Source organism: Centruroides vittatus, unplaced genomic scaffold (assembly GCF_030686945.1).
Source record: "Centruroides vittatus isolate TY-2023 unplaced genomic scaffold, ASM3068694v2 contig_461, whole genome shotgun sequence".
Taxonomy (NCBI): Eukaryota; Metazoa; Arthropoda; class Arachnida; order Scorpiones; family Buthidae; genus Centruroides; species Centruroides vittatus.
The window spans coordinates 752,933-777,464 of record NW_027122257.1 but is presented as its reverse complement, the minus strand read 5'-3'; the positions used below and the strand labels follow the sequence as shown (position 1 = coordinate 777,464).

Genomic DNA, 24,532 nt, shown 5'->3' with positions numbered 1-24,532 from the left:
GTATTTGAAGGTATAGATTGAGAATAGATTGTACTAAATAATAATAACTTATGAGAATAGATTGATGAGAATAGATTGTACTAAATAATAACAACTTATGGCAGTATAATAATTTGCAATATCTGCAAGAATGTATCCATAACCAAAGTTTTGCATTGATCACCACTGTAAGTTCAATAAGTTTCCTTCATGCTAGTTTCTAATATCACTCAGTACCTTGAGTATGAAAGGTTAAATTACATAGAACACTTTTCTTTATTCAAACTTTTTTAGCAATGTACATTTCACTGCCGACATTAGCAGATGCTGATTTTAAAAAGTCAAAGCAGTCCGGCTGACCAAGTGCACCAGTAGCAGCATATATTCATCTACAGAAATTACAAAATAAAATCCTCTCCCACTTCTTGGAGAAGTAAACTAAAAAGGTGACTCGCAACAAGAGCATCTTGAAAAAACTGTATTTACCTAGGTATTATGAAGAAACTATGAAAATAATTAAAACCCATTTAGAGAACAGCTACTATTACTTAACGAATGATAAAACTACAAACATACAAGATGTGTAAATAAGCTATATTATGCATAGCACTGTGAGAAGATGGTTTTTACTAAATATGGACAGGTCTTTATGCGGTTAACAAGGGTTACATGGAAAAGCCAAGAAAATGTAAGAACTGCACCGTGTGAACAAAATATTCAATAATGATAAGTGATTCTGTGTTAAAACGAAGTGTATGATGCTATTTTACAAATAAAAATGTATTTTTTAAAATTACCTTCCAGAATGTCAGTTGCTAAAAAAAGCACTTACCAATACACCAGAACCAGTAATCACATGTGGAACATGGTTAAAAGCAGCAAATTTCTATTCAAATAATTACAGATTGTTTTAACAAGTATTGGAAGAGATCCATGAAAATGCTGTGCAAAATATAAAGACAATCTTAGCAGATTAACATATACTGTATATCTATTAGACATTTCAGTTTTCTTCCTGTAACTATTGAGCAGCTGATAGGCAGAGACTTTCTCAATTCCACAGCTGAAGACAATTTCTACGCTACAGCAGAAATTAGCAGTTACAGGAATTTGAGAAATTCAAAAACACATTTGCTAAAAATCCAGGAGTTCTGAGAGTACAAAATTATGACAAAATTTTGAGTGGGGCTACAGATATTCAAGTAGATGTTGAACCAGTTGTTGTTAGCCTGTTAAACTATGCTCGTTTTTGTGCAGTTGACAAGAGATAACATGCTTTTATGAAGCTAAAATGATCAGAAAAATAATGTCGTTTTAAACCAAAAAATTTAAAAATGTGTGATTATGATGTTAATTTTAATAAAATAAAATAATTGTTGATGTCTGCATTTTATTTCTTCAGCAGATTTTCCAATCTCCAACAAGTTGACAGATTAATTTTAATAAACACAAATTTTATGCAAATTTTTTCTATACTGCTTCAAGTATCAATCAAAGAGTCAGTAAAATGCCTTAAATCATAGAAAATAACATTACATCCTAATTAAAATGACAATATAAACATAAATGCACAAAGTGGATCTGAACTGGAATCTAGTAAATTAGGAAAACAACGTCTTAACCCATTATTATAATATCTATAGAATATTTAATCAAGAACAACATTAACACAAACTGCTTATCATTTTTAATAAGCCTTATATTTCATTTATTATAAATAAGAGTATCTATGATGGGAAGCTTTCCTCACTTTTAGAAAAGCTGCATTCTACAAACACTATAGCCACAAACATGCAAGCCAATAAAACAATTTGCAGTCCTTATTTCATCTTTGTTGGATCACTTTATTGGTTGAAATTGTTTTTTCTGCCATTTTTTAAATCTCAAAACAACTGTGGTCCCTCTATTGGTGAACTTCCTTAATAATTGATTAACATTTTTCAGAGGAAACTTTCCATTAAGCCACAAAATCCATATTAATGAAAAAAAATCGGAAAAGGTGACACTTTTGTAATTTTTAAGAAATCTGCAAAAGCTAATACAGTGGGTGATCGGTTAACGAACATAATCCGTTCCAAGACTTTGTTTGAATAATTAACCAATTATCAATTTACCATAGGTTTTTATGGGAATTTGATTAATTTGTTTTGGAGATTCCAAAAAATAAAAATTATATACTTTCTTACTATGTTTATTAATATGTAATAGTAAAAATATATATATATACAGTCTTGCATTTTTATTAGTCATGTTTTTTCCGTTTGTGGAGGTTAAAGAATCTATCTAATGTCAATTGCTTTTCTCTCAGGATTTTTCAGAAGTAATTAATAGCATTGTAATTGTAGAGATCCCCAAGCCTATTAACCTCAACTTGGTTTGGATGCCATTCTAAGACGTTGTTCTGACATCTTCCCACTTCTTTAAAAGATGTTTAATTGCAGATATTGGCATTAATCCTCTTTTTCAGAAGAAAACATATCTCGTCGAATTTCTTGGTGTTCTTCTGTCGTCAGATTGGTTTCAGGTTCCATTATGAGCTCTTCAATGTTCTTTATTTCTCAGATGTAATTTTTGTTACTCCTTTAGCTTCTTGAATCATCTTGATTATACAGTATCTTTCTTAGATAAGATTGAACTGCACCCTATACCTGTTCAAGCCATACTGCCCAGCAACATCAGACATCTTCTGCACACTCTATACCATTGCTATTATACTCTCACCTTTTGGAAATAAAAACCCATGCAATACTTAATGAGTGCCCACCCGACAGTCTTGCAAATACTACAGAAGAATTATTTCTGTCAGAAAAATAAAAGACTGGAATTACAAGGAAGAGTTTCAAAGTTCGGAGGAATACTATCCAATCAGTATATACAGAGTTGAGCGTCAATGTCGACTTCTTCCCCGCTCCAAAAAGTTCTGAATTGTTGTCTAGAGATAAGGGAAGACCAATCGGTATTCATTATTTTATATTGCTTCTTGTGTTTGTTCTGTGAGATGTTCGTTATCCAAACATGTGTTCATTGTCCAAACATAAAAATCTTTCACAAAAGTGTTCGTTATCTGATTTGAGCATTAACTGAACTGTTTGGTAACTGATCACCCACTGTATAGTGAGAAAAGCTATGGATCATCAATACTCCATAATGTATTTAGGTTTCAAGGCTATCAAGACTGGTCCTTCATATTGCTAAAGTATTGTTTTGATTATAAAGAATGGACATTTTATGGATTTTCATTCTCATTTTAATACACATTCAAATTTTGTTTACATTCATCAATGTTAGTGATAGAATATAAACTTACACATTATTGTGAAATAATATATTTAGTGTTGTATCAATTTTTATTTTTCTGTATGTGGAAATGTAAGAATTACAGCTATAAAAACGATACTGTGTATCAAACCGTCAAAAATGTAACTGTTTAATGACTCAGAATAAATTATTTTAAAAACATCTCAAAATCACTCTTACGCTTCATTAAATATTGTATAGTAGAGTGTAAAATTTATATTAGCATATTATAAAATTTAAATTACCTTGACGATCGATTTCAGCCTGAAGTAGTTCTTCCATTTCTTCAGATTCGGCAATATCGATAGGTAGATCACCATCGTTGTTTACGGCTGCAACATCAGCTCCGTGTTCTATCAAATATCTAAGTCGAGAAGAGATAAGCTGATACAATTTTTAATAAATAAAAGAAGAATAATTTTATGATTGAATTACCTCGCTATACTTAAAATGCCACAAGATGTTGTTGCATGGAGAGGTGTCCAACCTTCATTATCTCCCTTATTAATATCACAATTGTGTTCTACTAAAAACTGGACCATTTCATAATTATCATCTATACAAGCCTATTAAAATAAGAAATTTTATTTTTAAAATTTAAGTGCACTTTCAGTTAATTACTACTATTAAAGAATTCTTTACATTATATAAATGAATTTAAATTCACATAATTTCAAGTTTCCTATTTACTAAAATAATAATTCTTAATTATTTAAAAGTTTTTCAAGTCATAAAGATGTAGTTTATTGTCTTACCATGCAATTATTATAAATATATTAAGAGGCTATGTATTAACATAATTCAAACAGAATAATTGTGTGTATAATGTAACTAATTGAACTATGTCAGAACTGGTAGAAAAATCTTATTGCTGTATATGAAAATATACTGTTGTTTCTTCTCTTATCAATTATATCAATATATACATTTTTTTCTAAGTATTTTCATATAAAAATATTATCGTTGCAATTAATACAGAGAGATGAAAAAGTAAATTAGGCTCTGTGAAGACTAAAATGCTGCCTTATTCAAATCCATCACCGAAAAAGTTGAAGTTAGAATAATTGAAAGAATCTGGCATTTATCTAAAATTAAACTGTTTGCTCTCATTTTCTGATATAAATGTTCAAAAATACAGTCTGTTCAAAAAGTTACTGTGCAGTAGAACAGATTTAACTAAAGTTTTAATAGCCCCAAAACATGGAGAAGTGAGATCCAGAGACCTGGCAAGTCAGATTCTGCAGGATACTGTGTGCTTGGAAAAGAAGTCTTCCAAAAATCAGAACGTCCACAAGTGAATGATAACACCATCTACTCATACGACTTGGACCTTGTACGAAATGCTACATGTATAATATCATTACGAATATCTCCCTACACAGTAACTCTGTTTAAATTCCAGATTAAAATGTTTAAAAAAAATAATAAAACATTTGAATAGAGAATTTGAAACTCGAGACATTCTTTTCGTTCTTCTCTTTTCTTCACTAGTGCAAATTTGATAATTCAAATATAAAGGTTTTTGAAATTATAAAAACAAAGAGAAAAAGAAGAGATTATCTTTATATTTTATATTATTTTTGTTACATTTGTTACAAACCCCAAAGATGGAGCATAGCTCCAATAGTGCTCGGAGCACAAAGACTAGTAATAGAGAGACGAATCTCTGAGTAAAGCAGTGAAGTGTTGCATGGTTTTTTTTGAGAATCAAAGTGTGTGTTCTTTTGATTCAATTTACATACCTTTTATTTATTAATTCAATCAAAAATATGACTATGAATATTTTATTTCTAGACTAGAATTTTACAGAGATTTAGTAATTTTCATAATATTTGATTATTTTCCTTCATCCCACAGTATCACATATTCGACCGAGATTTAATAAGATTTAATAAGATTTAATAAATGGTAAAATATGTATATCAACAAATTGTTTTATTATTTATTATCAGTAAGTGATTTTATTTGTATACCTATATACTGGGAGTTGCATAATATTTTCTCAAATAAAAGGAGGTTCATAAATGGAAAAAGTCTAAGAAGCCCTGTTCTAATGTCTACAAACATCAGATCTGCTCTTAATTTTTGCACTTTCTATGGTAGTTTTTCAAGCATTTAAATTTTTGTTTTTTCTAAAGAATAAACAATTTAATGATAAAGGCACAAAAAATGGACAGATCCACACAAATGAGTTCATAAACTTGAAAGCTTTGTATCTGTCAATAACATCACTTGCTATGCAAAATCATATATATAGTAATTCACAGATACTGAAAAGTCTATTTGCGAGTATTTATTGGGGATTTACAACAGTGACATAGCACTATATCGAGGTTTCAAGAGGAAGAGAGCACAACATTAAGGTTTCACTGTATTTAATTTTTATGCCAAATGAAATATTATGAAATACATCATCTTTAACATACAATCAACATTTCATAATTTAAAAATTTTTCAATAAACAAAAAGTAAAAACAAATATAAAAAGTAATTACTAATTTGTTTATAAATGCTAAATTATTTATTTGACAGAACAAAGATATTTCAGATAAACCGAATTAAATTTAAAAGTCTGAATCTTCAAACCTCGACAAATTGTATCTTGTACTATATAACAGTGACTTCCGCGTTCGAGAAAAATCAGTCATTGCCACCGTGACAAACAATACTTGGCAGTGGCGGCACCAGTAGACTTTTAACCTCGAAATTTGTTTGATGGAAGATTGGACGGGGCCCAAAAACACCGAGAGATATTCCCTGAACACAAATTATATAAGAAAAGGATTGAAATGACAGGTTTATGGAGTCTGAAGGCTACAAAGCAGAGATAACGTGGCATGCTGGCTAAATTATATTGTGTTCTGTATCTTAATTTGTAATAAAAATAATTATTACTTCTACAGTTTTGCTGCTGATTAAATTTGACTAAATTTCTAGTAATTTTTAAACATACAGTATGTAAAATAGTAACTACAATTTTCTATAGATCTTAACCTCATAGAACCATGTTAAGATTATTTCTCAATATAAGAGCATGTTTTTAATGCACATGTATTAGGAATAAGATTTCAAGTCAAAATTAAACACAACACACATCATAAAATTAGTTACAAATCAAAAATAAACAAATTATTTATATTAGAAAGTAATAAAATTGAAGACCGAATTTAAAAATACTAATTGTATGGGAGCAGCTAAAAACTATGACCTTGAACCTTTCTTTCAAAGCTCTTAACCACTAAACATAAAAATCGGTTTAAAAAATAATAAAAAAAATTGAAGAAAATCTTCATAATACATTCTTTGGATATCTACAATTTGATTTGATACAATTCAACGATATAAAAAAAAAACATATTTTTGGTTAATTTGAAGCCCTCTTAGAGATGTTCTAAAAACATTTTTGTGTCTTTTCAAATAATTTGCATAATTAAATGTCTCAAAGTCAAAAAGACAAGAAAAGCAGTGTTTGACAGAAAACACTTTTAAAATAATGTTTACCTTTGGAGGCAACACAGGCACTGAAAAAAGGTCAAGGTTGTCGTAGATTTTAATAATATTCTACACATGCAAAGTATTTTTTAGTATTTATACTTTCACTATTTTCTAAAATAAAATTTGCATAATTTATAACTAAATGTTAAACAAAATAGAAAAATGGAATGAAATCAATCAATAATGGGCCAATCTTTCACCTACACCTATAAGTTCACCTACAGAAATATGCATTCGAAGTGCATACTTTAAAAGGTGAATGCAAATTCTAAAAAATTCAAACTTCATTTGCATCAGACTATTTTTTGCCTTTGTAATTCTATCCCAACGTTTCTAATGACAACAAACTAAAAATCTATCTCCTCAATAATTAGAAAAAAAACATATCCTTAATACTAATTCAAAATTTTATTTTCTTCAAGACTTAAAAAATCCTAAAAAATTGAATCTTTGAAACGTTAAACGCAACATCCCGACAGCATGAGTAATTAAAATAATCAAAAAAATATTTAATTTTCGAATTAAAATTGGCAGATAATTTATTAGAAGTGAGAATTTTCAAAAGAATTTATCTCTAAGGACTGTAAATTAATCTATCTTCTACTCCGAGACCATTCAAGGATTCTATTTTAACGACTGCCAAAATACTTTCATTCAGTATTGAACTCCGTGCAACAAGCATTCCACTCTTGTTACACTTAAGGCATTTTTATAATGATTTTAAAAAATATATTGCTATTAAAATCATTAATTTAGCAAAAATTATTTGATTTTTTTGTACTATTTAACTTGCAAAATAAAAATAATAAACAGAAATTATTCATTTTAATTTTATTCTATTTTAAATTGCAATAAACAAAGGGCTAATAAATACAGAGAAAAATGAAATTTTGAATCTGCAGCATTATTATTATTATTATTATTATTATTATAACATTTAATTTCAATGATGTAACAGGAGCTATAAATAAACATTCACAATGATCCTACCACAGTATTAACAACTAGCTACACAACAAGCCTTTTAAATTGCATAACCTTGATACACAGTGAGCTTTCTTCTAAAGTGTACTCGAAACTTCTTTGGACAAATGAACAACTGTGGTGGGTGACGTGACTCTGTGCCACGGTCCTGTGCGGAAAGAAAAAAATGCTAACGTAATTAATTAACGGGCCTTTTTAAGTCCGTCCTTTGAGAAGTTTCTCAAGGTATTTAATTGTAATAAATTAAAGATGTATCACTTGAGTTGCGTGAAAGCGTACCTTATATACATAATATTTAAACATTTGAACACTTTGTTAAATTATTTACTATAGAAATTCTAATTTGACTAAATTCTATGTCAAGCATTTAACTAATCATTTATTTAATTAAACAATTTCAAAACAAAATAAATTCTCAAGACCAAATTTATGAAAGTAATTCAAGTGTAAAAGTCTCATTAATTAATACAAATTTGGCAGTGGGAGAAGGATACTTTTATAATTCTTGTTTATTTCTGCAATAGAATAATTACAAATATCTTAAGATGAGAAATCTACAAAGATTGCATTGATAAAAATAATGCATTTGTAAAGAATACACAACAATTCTAGAATTATAAACAAATAAGAAAATAAATTTGAAGCATAAATTTATGAAAATTTCATTAAAAAATATCCAATGAAGCTTTTATATTTAATAAATTTTAAGCTCTATTTGAATGTCTACAAATGGGACCATTGAGCTCATACAGAGCTTGGGGATAGAGTGGACCCCTTTCGCCAACTTTTTCTTAAACAGAATGTTTCTTTATTAATAAAAAACAGTCAAGATTTTATTTTCTGTTAGTAGAAATAACATTATTTTACAGAAGTATAAACTACTACGAGCCCCCAAATTTCCTCCAGAACAGAGAAAAAAACCACCAGCTCCCCTCTTGAAGGCCCTGTTCACAAACACTAGCTTGTAATGTGAAAGGTAAGTTACAAAAATGACTATTTTATTCTTGTAAATTGGCGATAAAATATTTGTAGCTTTATTTAATAAGCAAAAGATATTTTTTTACAATAATTACAAAAAAAATAGTCATTTTATACAAAACTAATTCATAACTGTTGAATGCGCCAGCTTACGAAATAAATTGTAAAAAAATTACCGGACAGATAAGCTATTATTATAAATATAAAATCATTCATGCATAGAATAATTTGAAAATACAGTAGAGAATCAATTATCTGACCCCGGATTAACAGACCACGTTCTAGTCGGCAAATTCAAATGTCCGCTAGTGATGTGGCGCTACAATATTTGGTTATGTCTTGGCTACTTTAATATTATTTTTGTTAAATTTTTGCATGTTTTAGCTGGCAGCACTGGCTCGACCGTGAAAGGAAGGCTAGTATTTAAACCAGGCCTAATACACTATACTAATAATGTATTTTTTCATACTTTTCGGTTATCCGACTTTTCAGTTATCCAACCAACCCCAGTCCCCAATTAAGTCGGATAATCGATGCTCTACTGTAATCATAAAATAATTTGGATGCAAGATTTTTAAACTCTAAATTTATTTTTATTTTATTTTACTTAGCAGAAATAGAAAGATGAAATTAGAAAAAAACTCATATTTTCTACTATAAATAAAATTTAAAATGTTACAAATTATTCACATTACTTTTAAAATCTAAAATGTTTATGTATTCGAAACGAGTGATGTGCATAAAATATCATTTTGGAAAGTTTGCTTTTTAGTCAAATGAAACTGATGAGTCTAAAAGTCTACTTTAATGTGTGTAATAAACAGTTTTCTCGTAGCAAACAATTCTCAGAAAATTTGAAATTTTGCTCAAAAAATGAAGTTTAAATTGGATCGGATACATTAGAAAAGCTTCCTTAAGAAATAGTTAAACCCGCACCAATAAAGACTCATGTGAAAATGTGTTACACAAATGCAAAAAATTCATTACAAATAAAACGACATTGTTTAAGCCAGTATTTTAGTTCCCACATTAAAAATTAATTTATATTCAAATCAATAGACTGCAATTTTTTTAATTTTTATGTTAGAATTATTTTCCTGGCTGTTAAAGAATATAATATAGGAAAAGTATTGAGATGAGTAAAATTTTGACCTCTCAGAGACCAAAAATGAAGAAAAGCCTTTACAAAATTCTGCATGTGCTTGTCTATTTTGCATTACTTCTCAGGATTAGATGAAACAAATATTTTGAAACTTGGCAAGAGTATTTCAATATATGGGGCATTGATGCTACTAAATTTTGGTGGTTAAAGGTCGAGGAGGAGAGGAGATAGATAGGAGTTCGCTTGTCGTATATCAAGTGGGGTTGGATTTAAATGCAAATTACAAGTAAAATTTTCATTACATTTTTTAGAAAACTCATCCCTACCCTCAAAAATAAGGTTTTTGCCTTTTTATAATAAATAATACAAAATTATCTTTTAATAAAATCTCATAAGAATATTCAAGTTTAAAAAAGCAGTATTTGAAAATAGAAAAATTTCTCAGAATTTAACAGAACTATTCCTTTTAAGCTTTTATTATTATTATTATTAAAATTTTATATTGAAGTATAATTGAAAATCATCAAATTTCCTTTCTAGTCATATTAACCTCCCATCCAAGCGTCAGGAAAGTCGTGCCCTTGCTGGCTTTATTTTATTAAAGAACATACAAAAATTACATGTATACTCATGCTCATAACTACACAAACTGTATAAGCTATAATCTGTAGGCTTGTAATACTATATATCAGAGGTGGATTCAAGAGTTCAATGGGAGCCGAAATGTAGGTTTTGCAAAATGCAAGGGAGCCGCAGTTCTGTACTGTCGTGGTGGATAGTATGGTAAGGCAGGGAAGGATAGGGTGTCCCCCATCGGGGTCAAAAACTTGTTTTAACACAGTTACGGCATTATGAGGCACATGTGACTTGTATGGACATGTCTACTTAGGGCAACAGACATAATTGCTTGTTTTTCCATGGGGCGGCACATATGTTTTGATAACATTATTCTACAAACATCATACTTGATATATCAATATTATTTTATTATGTGCAATAAAATATATTAATTTAATAGTACGAAGCACAGGTGACTCATGCCGCCCTGTATTAAAATAAACTAAGAGTCACTCATGACTTGTAACGCCCAGCAGCTGCCTAAACGTTTATCTACAAATGCTGTGAACGTGTTAAAAGAATAGACTTGAAATGTCAATTTAATTTATTGCACCAACTTGGAAATAAATTACTAAATATTACATATATATAATTTCATATTTTCACAAAATTGTGGAAATAATAATAAAACGCAGAAATTAACACTTTCAGCAAGAGCCGCATGAAACTCAAAAAGAGCCGCATTTGCCTGTCTGCTATATATAGTGTTATATATACAGGGCATATTAAAAATAATGACCTGATTTTAGAGTGTTATAACTACAAAACTGGAGACATTCCAGGAAGGAAATGTGTGTTGATCAAATGGGTATGGCCTAAAGTTTTAGAGAATCGCCAATAGATGCCACAATGTATGACAATTTCTCAGACACACTGCCTCAACATTGGATAGGGTGCATGGGACCCTGAGACACTGTCCTACATTCTTGGCCTCCAAGATTTCCAGACATAACCCCATACAACTTTTTCCTTGTGGGGATACGTGAAGGAAAGAGTTTTCGTACCCCTTTAGCTCATGACCTAGATGAGCTAAAAAAGAGAATAAGAGCTGCCATGACTGCTGTCAACGTAGATATCTTATGTAAAGTGTATGAAGAATTTAGCTATCATCTAGATGTTGTTCGTGTGGCTACTGGTGGACACAGAGTATTTGTAATAACATAGCTAAAACTTTAAGATTTTGTGAGTATTTTGCATTTTGTGTTTTGTAGTGTGTTTCCATCAATAAATATAAAGTTTTAAAATCGGGTCATTCTTTTTGATACACCTTGTATACCTGATAATACAACATACAAATAAAAATTCAAGTTAATCCAGAATGCCGTATTTTAAAGAAGATAAAATTAAAAATACTGAACGTAGAGTAAATATGATATAACGAGAGTATTTAGAATATTTTTTGCAACTGCTTTATCTACAAAAAAAAAATATATATATATATATTTAAGGAAGTAAAACAGTTTAGAAATAACAAGTATATTAATGCAAAATACTTAGTGTCGATATACTATTCCTCCAAATGATTATTTTTATTACAAAGATAAAGTTTTGTTGATAACATACCTCTTATAACATGAGGACTATGATAAAAGTTATCCAATCGTAATGAAACATTTCCGTTTCACTCAAATGCTAATCTAAGAAACTTCTTTCAAATGTTTTATAAGATATCAGTGATCTAAGACTTCTTCTCTCTGATACTTATACAATAGAATTTGGCACATTAATTTCTGCTTTCAAGCATTAACTTACTGATATAAATAATGATGCACAAAACATTGAGTTTATAAAAATACAACAAGATAATTGCAATTAACAAAAAGATCTATCAAAGTTAATACATTTTTAATGCCTTTAACAAAATATTAATCATTTAATTTCCTCTTTGGCATTTGTCGATAAACCGAGACAATTTAAATCTCAAGATTATGATAAAGAATTACATTAAAAATACTTTTACGTGAACACTCCATGATACAAATGACTTCAATAAAAGGCAGAAAGAACTCCAAGCAAAAATTTCATTTCTTGAATTTTTAATTAAACAAATTAACAGCACTCGAAGTACAGACATTTTGGCAATTTTTTAAATCTAAGTGTAAATTTTTTGCTGTGATAATTGTTAAGTATAAAGAAAAATAAACTATGTAAACATGATTAAGCTTAATGTTTCAAAAAACATTTTAAGGTAATTAATTTCTGGGAATTTTTATTCACTATTTTAATTATTCTTTCACTTAAAATCACACAAAAGAACAGAATTTACAATAAAATCATTATGTAACATGATATTCAGATAAATCTAATAATGAGAATCAATTATACGTAAACAAAATCAACCATAAAAAGTCGACAGTCCAATGTCACTAATTTTTATCAAGTCCCTTAATTTTGAATTGCATTCCAAAATACTTGTAATATATACTAAATGATGGGATGGTCTCATACAGACTGCAAAGTGATACACTTGGACTATCTGTTCTAAAAATAAAGCAAAGATTTCACCATGAATTGCAATCTACATTTTCATTTTTTGAACAAATAATAATAAATATTCAAAAATTATATATTCAATATCTTACTTTTGATTAAATTTCACATCTCTATATTGATATAAGAATGATTTTTATACACCTTTGCAGTGCGATCCTTATAAAAAATGTCACCGATACAGATAAAATTTTTGATTTAGAAAATTGATAATAAAAAATAAATACTGAACTTATTACAAAGCTTATCTCAATTATCATCATTTCACACTTAAAAATAGCAATTATTGACCGAATTACAGTAAAGAATTCACAGTCAGTTACTAAATAAAAGCATTTTTAAAAGATCTATTCGAAATAGTTTGTCATTCATAAATTGCTAAATATAATATTTTTCAAATCTTTCGAATGCGTTGCATCGGTTCGGTATCTGAGAATGAATGAGAACTTGCGCGCATTTTTTAAATTTACAAATATTTCCGAATATAAATTTTGCACACCTCAATTTGCAACAAATACCAAATTCAAGTTATGCAATAACTGAAAAATAATTAGAATTTTATTCTCTTTCTGATAACACAATACTATCATATAAGGTTTATCTTTAAATTGTATTTATTATTTTCATGATAAAATAATTAAATCATACTAAAACTACACAAAATTTTCACCCTATATTTTGACTAAAATTATAGATTTAGTTTCTTATCCTTCACAAATTGTAATAATACATGTTAATCATGTAATTGCAAGCAATTTCTCACAGCACCTGTAAATAATAAAAGTATTTATACGAGACAGCAATTTAGTCTCGGTTAACTCACTCTTAGGCCACCCCATAAGTAGAATGGGGAATGGAATTTATCAAATTTACTGGCAGATAGTACAAATGCAAGATATAAAATGCAGAGAATGTGAAGAAAATACTGTTTAAAACTAAAGTAAAAAGCTATAGTAATTCATTTCTAAATTTATTTAAAATATGGAAAGAGTATAGCAAAACATTTGTGACAACTTCTTACTATCCTCAGAAGTTAAATGTAACTAAATTTATTTTCTAAATGACTTACAGAGTCAGAAAAATGCCGATATCAGCTAAATATTAATTTAGTGTTTGCATTTCGAATATTTATAATCAATTTTCATCTATGAAGGACTGACAATGAAAAGTTTCGACTAACTAACCTCGAAATTTACACGTACATGTTGTATCAATACTTTAGTTTCTTCTAACAGTCTCTACAATGTTATGTAATGAAAGTTAAAAATGTTTAATAGCTAAAATTGTATATCGTATGCAATTAAAGCCGACATCAAACTCCTAAGCGTGTACGTAAGTTAAAAGATCTTCTGCATTCGACAGACATCTTTAATTTTATGCAATAAGAAAAACTGGCAAAACATTACTTTCTAATTACTATAAACTTAAAAACAGCCAACAACAGCATTAGTAACACTAAACACAAGAATTACAGGTTTGACGAGTTTGATTTTAAAAAGTCTCGAGTGTTTTTAACTAATGAGTCGAGGTTCGAAAATCATTAAATTTACAACAAATTAAGAGCCTGATGATTGTTAGCTAATCAAAATATATTCTAAGTTAAATGCTTCAAGTAATTCTCCTTTTAATTATTGTTTCATGAATTAACAATGTCATCGCTGTAGTCATTAATTATGTTAAAAAGTAACTGTGACGAATAATGCTTAATTATAATTAAATATTTCAAAGCAATCAATTTAAATTAAGATTAAAACTCATCACAAGTACACCAAAATTTAAATTTCATAAATGTTGGATAATAAACTTTGTAATTAACTTTAAGAGTAAAAATAGAATATTTTTATAATATAAATAGAAATATTTAATTAAACAGTCATAAAAATGGTAGAAAAATAAAATTCTTTAGACCGAGCATAACGACGCAAATTCCAAACACATTGCATTTGCTGCTTGATACAAAAATTTTGCTAATTATCAAATTATTATTATTATTTGCAGAGGGAAACACAAGAAGCACATTGTGGACTGTAGTATCATGTTTACGATAAACATCTCCCACCGATACAGTTGTCTCATTGTTAACATTTACTAAATGCTTAACATACAAACCGTTTGTTAACGGAATTACAATTTTTTATTAACATTAGGAATCACCAGGTTCTGTAGCATTTAAACGGATCATTTGGCGATAATTATGAATGCTTTTATCGCAGAGACGCCTAAAAATAAGTCCGTCTTCTATATTTAAAATTATCAGCAGCAAGTTATCACATCCAAAAACACTTTCAATTATAAATAAAACCTTTATATCCATTCAGAAACTCCAAACATTCTCAAGTTAAAATAAAATATATAAGAAACTTAATTACTATTTGTCAAAGAATGATCATAAAATTGCAGAAAAATTATTCTAATTTTCTTGAATCGACTTTATTATTTTTAAAAAAGTCATTTCAAAATAAAACTTGCGGCAGCAATTTTACTATATCATTAAGTAATAAATAGAATGGACATTTATAGCAAATAGTAGGCAGCCATAAATAGAAAAGGAAAAAACTTTCATATTTAATAACTTTTTTCTTAATCTATTCTATTTGCTATTTTTATTTCGTAAAGCTAATTTATTGGAAAAAAATTACATGAAATAATAGAAATTAAATTACGTACACTATATAATTAGGTTGTAATAACACTCGTTTTTATGTCGTTAATTTGTTAAGAAATTTGTGAATTTTAATAAAACATAATTAAATTTGTAATGCAATGATACATTCCACCGTTCCAATCGTCCGTAGAGGAGTAATCGACTCCAGTTCGACAAATTTTCTTATTACAAAAATTGACTTTCTCCACATTTGACAGGAGAAGTTTCCTTGTTTCTGCAACTATCCAAAAAATGTTAGATGCTAACATTCCGAGTTAAAAAAACAAAAAAAAAATCAATAACGGTTTCATATCTACGCTATTAAAGGAGTGATACTAAACTTGCTCCTAGCAATTTTATCTAGTTTTATATAAATATATATAAAATATATTTCTATATAAGGATATTTTTATCTTGTAAAGAAACCTAATTATTGACTTAAATGACAAATTACTGGATAATTTAATTTAATATGAATCAAAATTTAGCAAAATATTTTCAAATTAAAATATTAACTTTCTTTCTCAATCAATTCTTTCTATACTTTACTTAAAACCAATTCTAGTATAGCTCTTATGTAGTTTTATGGCCAAAATACTAAAATCTTAGCCAAAAATTATCAGGATTTTATTTACTACACCTTTGCATTTTGTAAATAAATCAGTTCGTTATAATTGACTCTTATAAACAGTGCTTTTGGAATTGGACTCTTATCATTTTTATGTCAAATGACTTAAAATACAAAGTTACAATTTAAAAAATTTTACAATAATAATAATAATAATAAGATAAAAATCATATAATAATTAGAAAATAGGAATCACTAAACACCAAACTATAAAAAAATGGGGGGAAAATCTTGGTACCCTGCCAACTATCAAAACAAAAGTTCAATGTTTAACAACATAAAGGAGCGAAAAAAAATTCGGCGTTTTCTGAAATTTAGGGCGACAATAATTCTTTACAAATTTGTTTACTAACAACACACGCGAAGTGCAAAGGATTAAAAAACAGATTATTTACTTTCACTAATTACTTGCAAAAATTGAAAGGGAAACAAAAACAAACAATTGCAGTTTGTCACCAAAAATGATAAACTTACATTTTTATTGAATTCTTTTCTCAAAATAAAAAGAAAAATCATTATAAACAAAGCCATATCACTGACAAAAACTTATATTACTTTGCACTTTTAATGATTAATTATAAATATAACATCCTCCATAATTTTACATTAATAATTACTTAAAAACAAGATTTTTTTTTTTCAATTTGACCAAAAATATTTTCCTTATCATAAACGTGGCTATATTTATCTCTCATATTAGGTGTCCTAGATAAACCGAGACATTAAAAATGATGGAAAATCCTGAGTAATACCGAGAGGAGGAAGGAAATAAAACAAAAATACATCAAGTGTAATCCTTTCCTCACCTACATCAGCAACATTATTGTCAAACTATTTCAAGAGATGTAAATATAAAGTGTAATAAACATAAAATTTATTATCATCTGTACAATTTGGTACATAGCATCAGCATTTTTATCAAATAAAGTGACAACGTTTTTAGATAAATTACGAAAAAATGAGTGTAAACATTACTATAATCCAATTATTTTTGGAGTTTTATTATTAGATATTTAAAAATATGGATTAGCTGGTATCTGATTTACATCAGAAAAACACATGACGGGAGAGTTTTAATCGATTTTCTAGTTGATGCTCCGAACGTTCCTGTATCTAGAGATGTAGAAAATGTTGGTAATTTCAAAACACTTTAAAGGCATCGCCTAAAGAATTCGGAGAGTACGTCGCTACTTTTCTTCTCAGCAGCAAGTAATCTAATCAGTTATTAGATAGATATACAGTATACTATACATAATTGTGGATTTATAAATGTGGTAGAATTAATAATTTAATTAATTAATCAGTTAATATCACAATTAACAGTTTAATTTTTCTTCTTATAAAGAAACTACTCTATTGTAAGGATTATGAACAAGCTATTCTCTTTCAAATAAATCAAATATTTTTTATGCAATAGTATTAATTCCTAAAGAAATTAGTCAAGCAGCTATAGAGAGAATTAAAAATTGGAAACATATCATGACAAATGACTGAAACAAATATAATCCAATTATATAACATTATTTTGTTTAACAGCCAAATTTAAGAGAGACCGGTGGAGATTTTCACAGAGTGCGGCTATTTTAAAACTTAAATTCCTAACGCGCATCATTGCAGATATAAGAGTCTAGTAAATTAATGGAATGATAATAATACAATTATTTGTGTAATAACGATTTATAACTTCTATACTTTAGCAATTAATTATTTGCTTATTGGAAAATCACTTGGTCGAGACTAATGATTTTGTTTCGCTTGTTGGTTGGTTCTGTTAAATGCAAATGCAACGTTCTTTATGAGAAACAGAAGCAAATGCTTGTCAATATATGCCATATTTCTTAATACATAGATTTAACAATATAAAAGTCAAAAATATTTACTTATTTTACTTGCATGTAAAAATAATACTTAAAAAATGAATAGGAATTCAGAAAAATCATTTTTCTTTATCAAAAATTAATTTATTTGAAACTTTAATATTAAAATCTATATTTTGGATCAAATTTTTAACCTGGTAATTCGACACAAAGTTAGATTGTCATTCGAATCAATGTGTTGAGTTTGTTTCTGTTCACTGGTTTCCACTTATAAGTTCAAATGTAATATAAATCTATAATTTATTAAACAAAACATGATATTAAAGGAAAAGGAGTGTAAATATCAACTTTAAATTCATAAAAATGCTTTCCTTTTTTGAAAATTTGTCTTTAATTCTGTTTTTATAATATAGAAAATATTTATCCCATTACTTACATTGAAGTTTTACATGACACAACCCTATTTTAGTACTTTAACTTTTATTAGAAATCCACTAACATGGTGCATATCATTAAAAAATAGCACTACCTTTGAAGTGATTGAGTGAAACTGCTGCTAAATCACAAATTTATGCTGTACAATTTGCATGAAGTATATTAATTAAGAAGCCAATTTAGCCTTGTGTTTCGTATTTGACAACAAAAGAAATATAATAACTTTATAACTTATAATTACTTCATCCTCATCTTTATTGTTATTCGTAATTTTCCTCCTAACATTTACAATCACAACATTAAATATTTACTTTAGATAAAAGCTTGTAAACTTGTCTGATAAGTAAGTATTTTTGCAAAGATACAAATCAATATTTACAGATAACAAAATTTCTACAATTAAACCCCTGCATACAATCAAATTTTTTCTAATTCAAAATTCGAAGTGACAGATAATTTTTATATCATTCACGACGAAACTTGCAGTCTCACCGCATACATAAGTGTTATGGATCTTGCTCACTGTCATAAACAACGAAACGTGTCGTACGAATAAGGGGAGGTTTGACAATCTGTTACCGGATAATAATCAAAAGGCCATTAATTTGTCAATCATCTAACCATGTAACATAACTCTGCACATTTTAAACTTACTTAATTTGTTATTTTGAAGGATATGTGGAATTAATCCATATATATAAATTACTACACTACTAATTAGGAAATTAAATTTAAAGGTAGATAACAATTAGCAATTGTTTTTAAATTAAACTCAAACAATAATACATATATAACTATTTATAATTGTTGAATTGCTTCATATCTTCTAGACAAAAGCATATTAATCAGCTAATATTAAAAGCATATTATGTCCAATTTGTATACAATTTAAGTTGAAAATTTATTGTAATTCTGTCAATCACAATACAAAATATAAAGATAACCGACAAATAACTAAACGCATCTATTCTTAATCCTATTCTCTTACAATTTATGCCAAAATTCTGATTTAATTTTAAGTATTTTATATACAGTTTCATATAGAAGACATTCTATTGCATCTTACACTTCATTGAAATTTCTGTAAGCTTAGACAAATAGTATTTCCAAGTCCACACAAAAATACAATACTAGATGTATATGCCGTCAGATGGCATTAAAGTCTTTTTTATAATGCAAGTACTTTCAACGATACAAAATTGTCCTCACTGGGCTAACAAAGATTTTGAATTTAGAACAGAACATCATTATGTGCAGTACAACATTCTCGACATTAAATATTCCAAACATACTTGTGAATACGAAAAAAAAAAAACACAGTTCTTTCTCGTACTCGCCAGCCTGGAATTCCGTTGCAAAATTTTAAATGTTGAGAACATTATGTCATATGCGACGACATTTGTTCTAAATTCAAAAAATTCATTAGCCCGGTGATGACAATTTCATATCATCAAAAGTACTCACATTACAAAAAATATTTTAAACCCATTCAACATTCAGCAACAGCATTCTCGTCTAGTATTACATTCTGTAAGTTTGCATTCACAAAACACAATTTCATTAAAGCTGACGCAACCGAGAGACTTCCAAAAACGAAAAAATAAGCAGAAACATCAATTTTTAAGCCCATACATCTGACTCAAACAAAGAACGAATCCAAGCACTGGGTGCAATCTGAAAGGAGGTGGATCCGAACGACAAAGGAAAGAACATGGAGAGACCGAACTGTGGAAGGAGGACCGAACGATCTTCCTGCTCCGACGTCTCGGCCCGTTCTCCGGTGGGCCAGCCAAGAGGATTCCAACCGGGCCCAAAATTTACTCCGACGCCCCGGAAAGAGGTCGAAACCGAGAAGAAGGCAATCCTAACGCCACCCGATCCCAAATTCCACAGAAATCGAACCCAGTTAAACCACCAAATTCGAAACACGTCAATCGGAGCGCCCCTGGTATATAAAGCCATACAAAGAAAAAAACAAATAAAAACACCTATTAAAAAAATGAAAAAAGAAAAAAAACAGATAATTTTTGTATATACAAAATTTGCCACGGGATCGGGCACGGTCGCCATTTTGAATTTTTAAACATAATGGGGATAAGTGGCATTTTAAAAGATGCCAAAGGGAGGGAGGGGACAGGAGAGAAGGAGCCATTTACCTGATGTAGAGCGGTCAATCCGTCGACGTTGGCCGTGTTAATGTCGGCTCCCTGGCTCAGGAGCCTTTCGACTTCTTCCTTGTCGCCGGAAGCGCAGGCGGCCAAGAAGACGCATCCATCGCTAAATCGGATCTTTTTCTTCTTGTCTTTCGGAGGATCGGACGACACTCGATTCGTTTCCGACTCTTCCCACCTTTTCAACTGTTCGGCCCTCTTGAAAAGAGCGTTGCTCGAACGCGTTTCCATAGGCATAGGAACCGTCTTTAGTGTGAAACGGCGACGATCCAAATCCCAAATATAACGCGATTTTGCTTTAACGCCGACATTTCGTCTTTTTAAATCTACGGCTTCGATTTTAGGCACATCGACGTCCCGTTTCCGACATTCGAGTAGGGATCGATACCGACGCCGAGAGGAGCCACCGTCGGCACCTCGCTCTAATTTTGTTTTTTTTAATTTATTAATTTTCCGATTTATTATCCTTCCTTTAATTTTTTTTTTATTTTTTTAAATTAAACTTTAAAAATTGTGAAATTTTGGTGAGATGAAAACGATATATCTGGCACGTTTCTTTAAGATTTTCGTATATCCTCTTCGCCATTTTAACTTGAGTTGGCGAGAATTTAATTTTATTAGTCTTAAATAAATAAATAACATTGGGGAAAATAAACCAATTTAATTAAAATTTGAAATAAAATTTAATTTTAGTCGGTAATTACGAGGAGGAAATGACAAAAATTTGGCTAAATCTCGGTATATTCGCTCCGAGAATCGCGTTAAATAGTTCTTAAAATAGAACGTGATTCAACCTGGAGGGGGTCGTTTTCTGCTAAAACGAGAGGTTGTGAATATTTTTAGATGAATAGACATCCCTCGTCGGGTTAAGAATAAACGTCACACCTTTTATCACGAATTAGCGAATGATTTGATGTAATTATTATTATTCCGAAATAGTTTATATTTCCGAATTACTTCATTATTTAAAACTTGCGGCTAGCAAATTCGCATTTCATTAAAAAATGAATTTGGGTTCGAGTTCCGATTAATTAAATTAAAATTTTTATTCGTTTCTCTACGTTAAATATTCTATTAGAATCTATCTAAAACCCGAAAATTGCAATATTTATCTTTCCATCTTCGTTATTACGGTGATGGAAAGTCGATATGTAGTATAGAACGTCACGTCCAGTTGTAAATTATACTTCTTTATGACGTATTGTTGTTTAAGCACTTTGTTTATTCGTTCCTTTGCGTTCTCAGTTTAAATTCAATGAAACTTTTCGGGGGCCATCCACAACCCCAGCCCACAAAAGGTTCCCTTTCTATCCGACTAGCGAATTGGTGGCATTTGATTATTATTTAATACAAAGTGAGTGTGCCGAGTTTTAATATTTGCCCATTTTTCGCGAAATTTAATCGATTGGCCGATTATCATTTCGTATTCGGTCATGAGTGGGTACGTTTGAGTTAACATTACAGAAATTTGGATCTCGAATCCTTCCGGTGCAGGAAGAAGTCAACAACTATTTTCTGTTGAAAAACCATTTCCTGTCTACCCGACCAATGAAATCGCGCCATTCCCCTACCATTCGAATGACGCATTATTAGCGAACACAAAACATGTAGTCGCAGATTTTCCGGGAGTCAATGTTTAGTCCGTTTTCCTCGAAATCTGATTGTTCCTTTATTTGTTCTTACTTTTCGTCCGGGCAGCTTCGGTCTTATCTGCTAGTTCATATATAAGTAAATAAAATATTTAGTGTATAATAAACAATGCAACTATATCACCGCTTCATCAAGATCCAATAACAAATTTAACAAGTTTTTTTGACTTTTTCTTGGAAGGTTTTTTCCTAGAATTCAAAATTTCTTTAATCTGGTACTATTTATAGATGCATCTAGACACCAGAAATGAAGCAAGAAACTTATTAGTTGATCGCCATCTAGACGTACTGTACTTCGTATTGTAAGCAGCGATGCGCCCGGATTCGAAACCGATCCAGAATTGACTTTGCATTTATTTTTGGGCGATATTTTCAAGTATTCTCGTCGTAACTTATAAGGATTCAAATTTAGGCAAGATGATTTTGAAAATTTCGTAGTCGCGGCTAATTAAATAACCCATAAAATTCAAATTATAGACGATGGCCTAGTGGTTAAGGTGGCAGCCCACCGCTTTGGAGAACCCGTGATCGAAAAATCCCCAGGAATTTTTCGGGGAGTGATCTCTCCAGAAATTCAAACCCCCTCCATCACCGTTTGGCACTCCGCTGTGGGCCTGCTTGCTTAAAATAGGTCCTCTTAGCGCTCACAAGGCGAAAGAATTATTTAAAAATCAATTATAGAACAATGAAAACATGTAAAATGAAACTTCATACAGATGATTCAAACATTTCTCGTGTATCGCTCCGTCTCCAATATCTAATTGCATTGTTAACATGCGTCGCGCATTTCTCCGACACGTAAACTTAAATCGATTAAATGCTCTTTGCGAATGATTAATTTATTTTATAGCTAGTCAATTGCAAAAATTACTGATCAACTACAGTGAAGTAGTTTCTGATTGCACCTACAAGTTTGTGTTTACATTCCATCTCGGAAAATCTAGAATTAAATTGAATCAGAGAGCTATGACTGGTAAAAACACGACGGACGTTTCATAGACAAACATTCGTATTTCTTCCCCCGCCATTATTGATTCGAGCATTATAACAGTTCACAGTTTTCCTTTCGTGTCACTGATTCGTATCATTCGAAGAACAAAAATTACATTTTCCGACTGTCCGTTATATCGATCGTAACCGAAAAATGGCGTCATTTGTCTACTTCCTGTTTCATTCCGCAATACGATCGAAGATTCGCTACAGCGTACGGAAAAGAGAATAATTTATAAGCATCACTTAAAATTTGGATATTTCTCGCGAGAAACCGTTCCACTTGGTTTCAATTTCTGTCCATCACTAGGCTTGTAATAGAATCGGCAAGTACAAAAATAATGGAAGGAACGTATTGACCCTTCCTATCGCTATGGCAAATCTTGAAACTTGGGATTAAATTTAAACAGTGTCTTTCGTAATTCAGAAAATTCTTGACCATAAATAAGTTCAAAATGTGTGTGGCTCCGCGTAGAAATCGAACCCACTTCTTTCGCTAATTAAACTGCGTGCTTAATAATTTTTAAACATATTTCGTGATTTATGATGTGTAATTTTTTTTTCTGTGTGTTCTCTCTCTTCCCGTCTTGTGGTCATTATAAGTTTTTTCCATACCCATCCAATGATTTAGCTTTTTTTACACGTTTTATATTCATACGAGCCCACCTGCTACATAGGTCATGTAGTCTATAGATAACGTAATTCACTTGTTCTTTGACTTTGTCTCGAATTTTTGGCTATATGAAGGTACTCTTTTGAAGTTCTTGCGAATTTATGACGTTACTGCATAAATTCCTCCTCTTTCTAGCTTAAGGTCTAATGATTCATTTGTATATCCAACCGTGTTGCATGTTCGTCCCACGTAACATGCAACATGGTTAAATATATAAACGAATCATTGAAAGTTACATATTTGTAGCACGTAACATATATGAGATATAACTGGAGGCCAACATTCAGTAAGTAATGAAATAGAATAAAGATCGGAATAGGATTCAAACTCTGACTCTTTACGGCAATAGGACAAAAAAGTGCTATTTCAACTACGTTTCACACTTAAAACGCATGTATCCTTATAGCTTAATGCGCCATCTTCGAAAATAATTTTCAAATGTCGAATGCGACGCTTCCAAATTATTGCTCGTGACATCCTGAGGCATATTCAGGAGGTATCAGAAGGGGAATTAAGAGGCTAAGATTAAAGGGTGGCATATTTTAGGCCTATCTACAAATAAAAATTTTACGCGCAAACGTA

The 24,532-nt window shown here is 29.9% G+C and overlaps 1 protein-coding gene across 3 annotated transcripts in view; it reads right to left on the bottom strand.

Annotated features, from left to right (window-relative positions):
- LOC136977588 (protein phosphatase 1 regulatory subunit 12A-like) overlaps positions 1-21,038 on the bottom strand; it is a 52,849-nt gene extending 31,811 nt beyond the window's left edge. For all 3 annotated transcript variants that reach the window (XM_067273108.1, XM_067273110.1, XM_067273109.1), the window contains exons 1-3: positions 20,624-21,038; positions 3,712-3,842; positions 3,522-3,640 (exon numbers count right to left, since the gene is read on the bottom strand). In XM_067273108.1, the coding sequence (XP_067129209.1) occupies positions 3,522-3,640; positions 3,712-3,842; positions 20,624-20,875 (502 nt within the window). In that variant the 5' untranslated portion in view covers positions 20,876-21,038. The remainder of the gene's footprint in view (positions 1-3,521; positions 3,641-3,711; positions 3,843-20,623) is intronic.
- Positions 21,039-24,532: the final 3,494 nt, after the last annotated feature.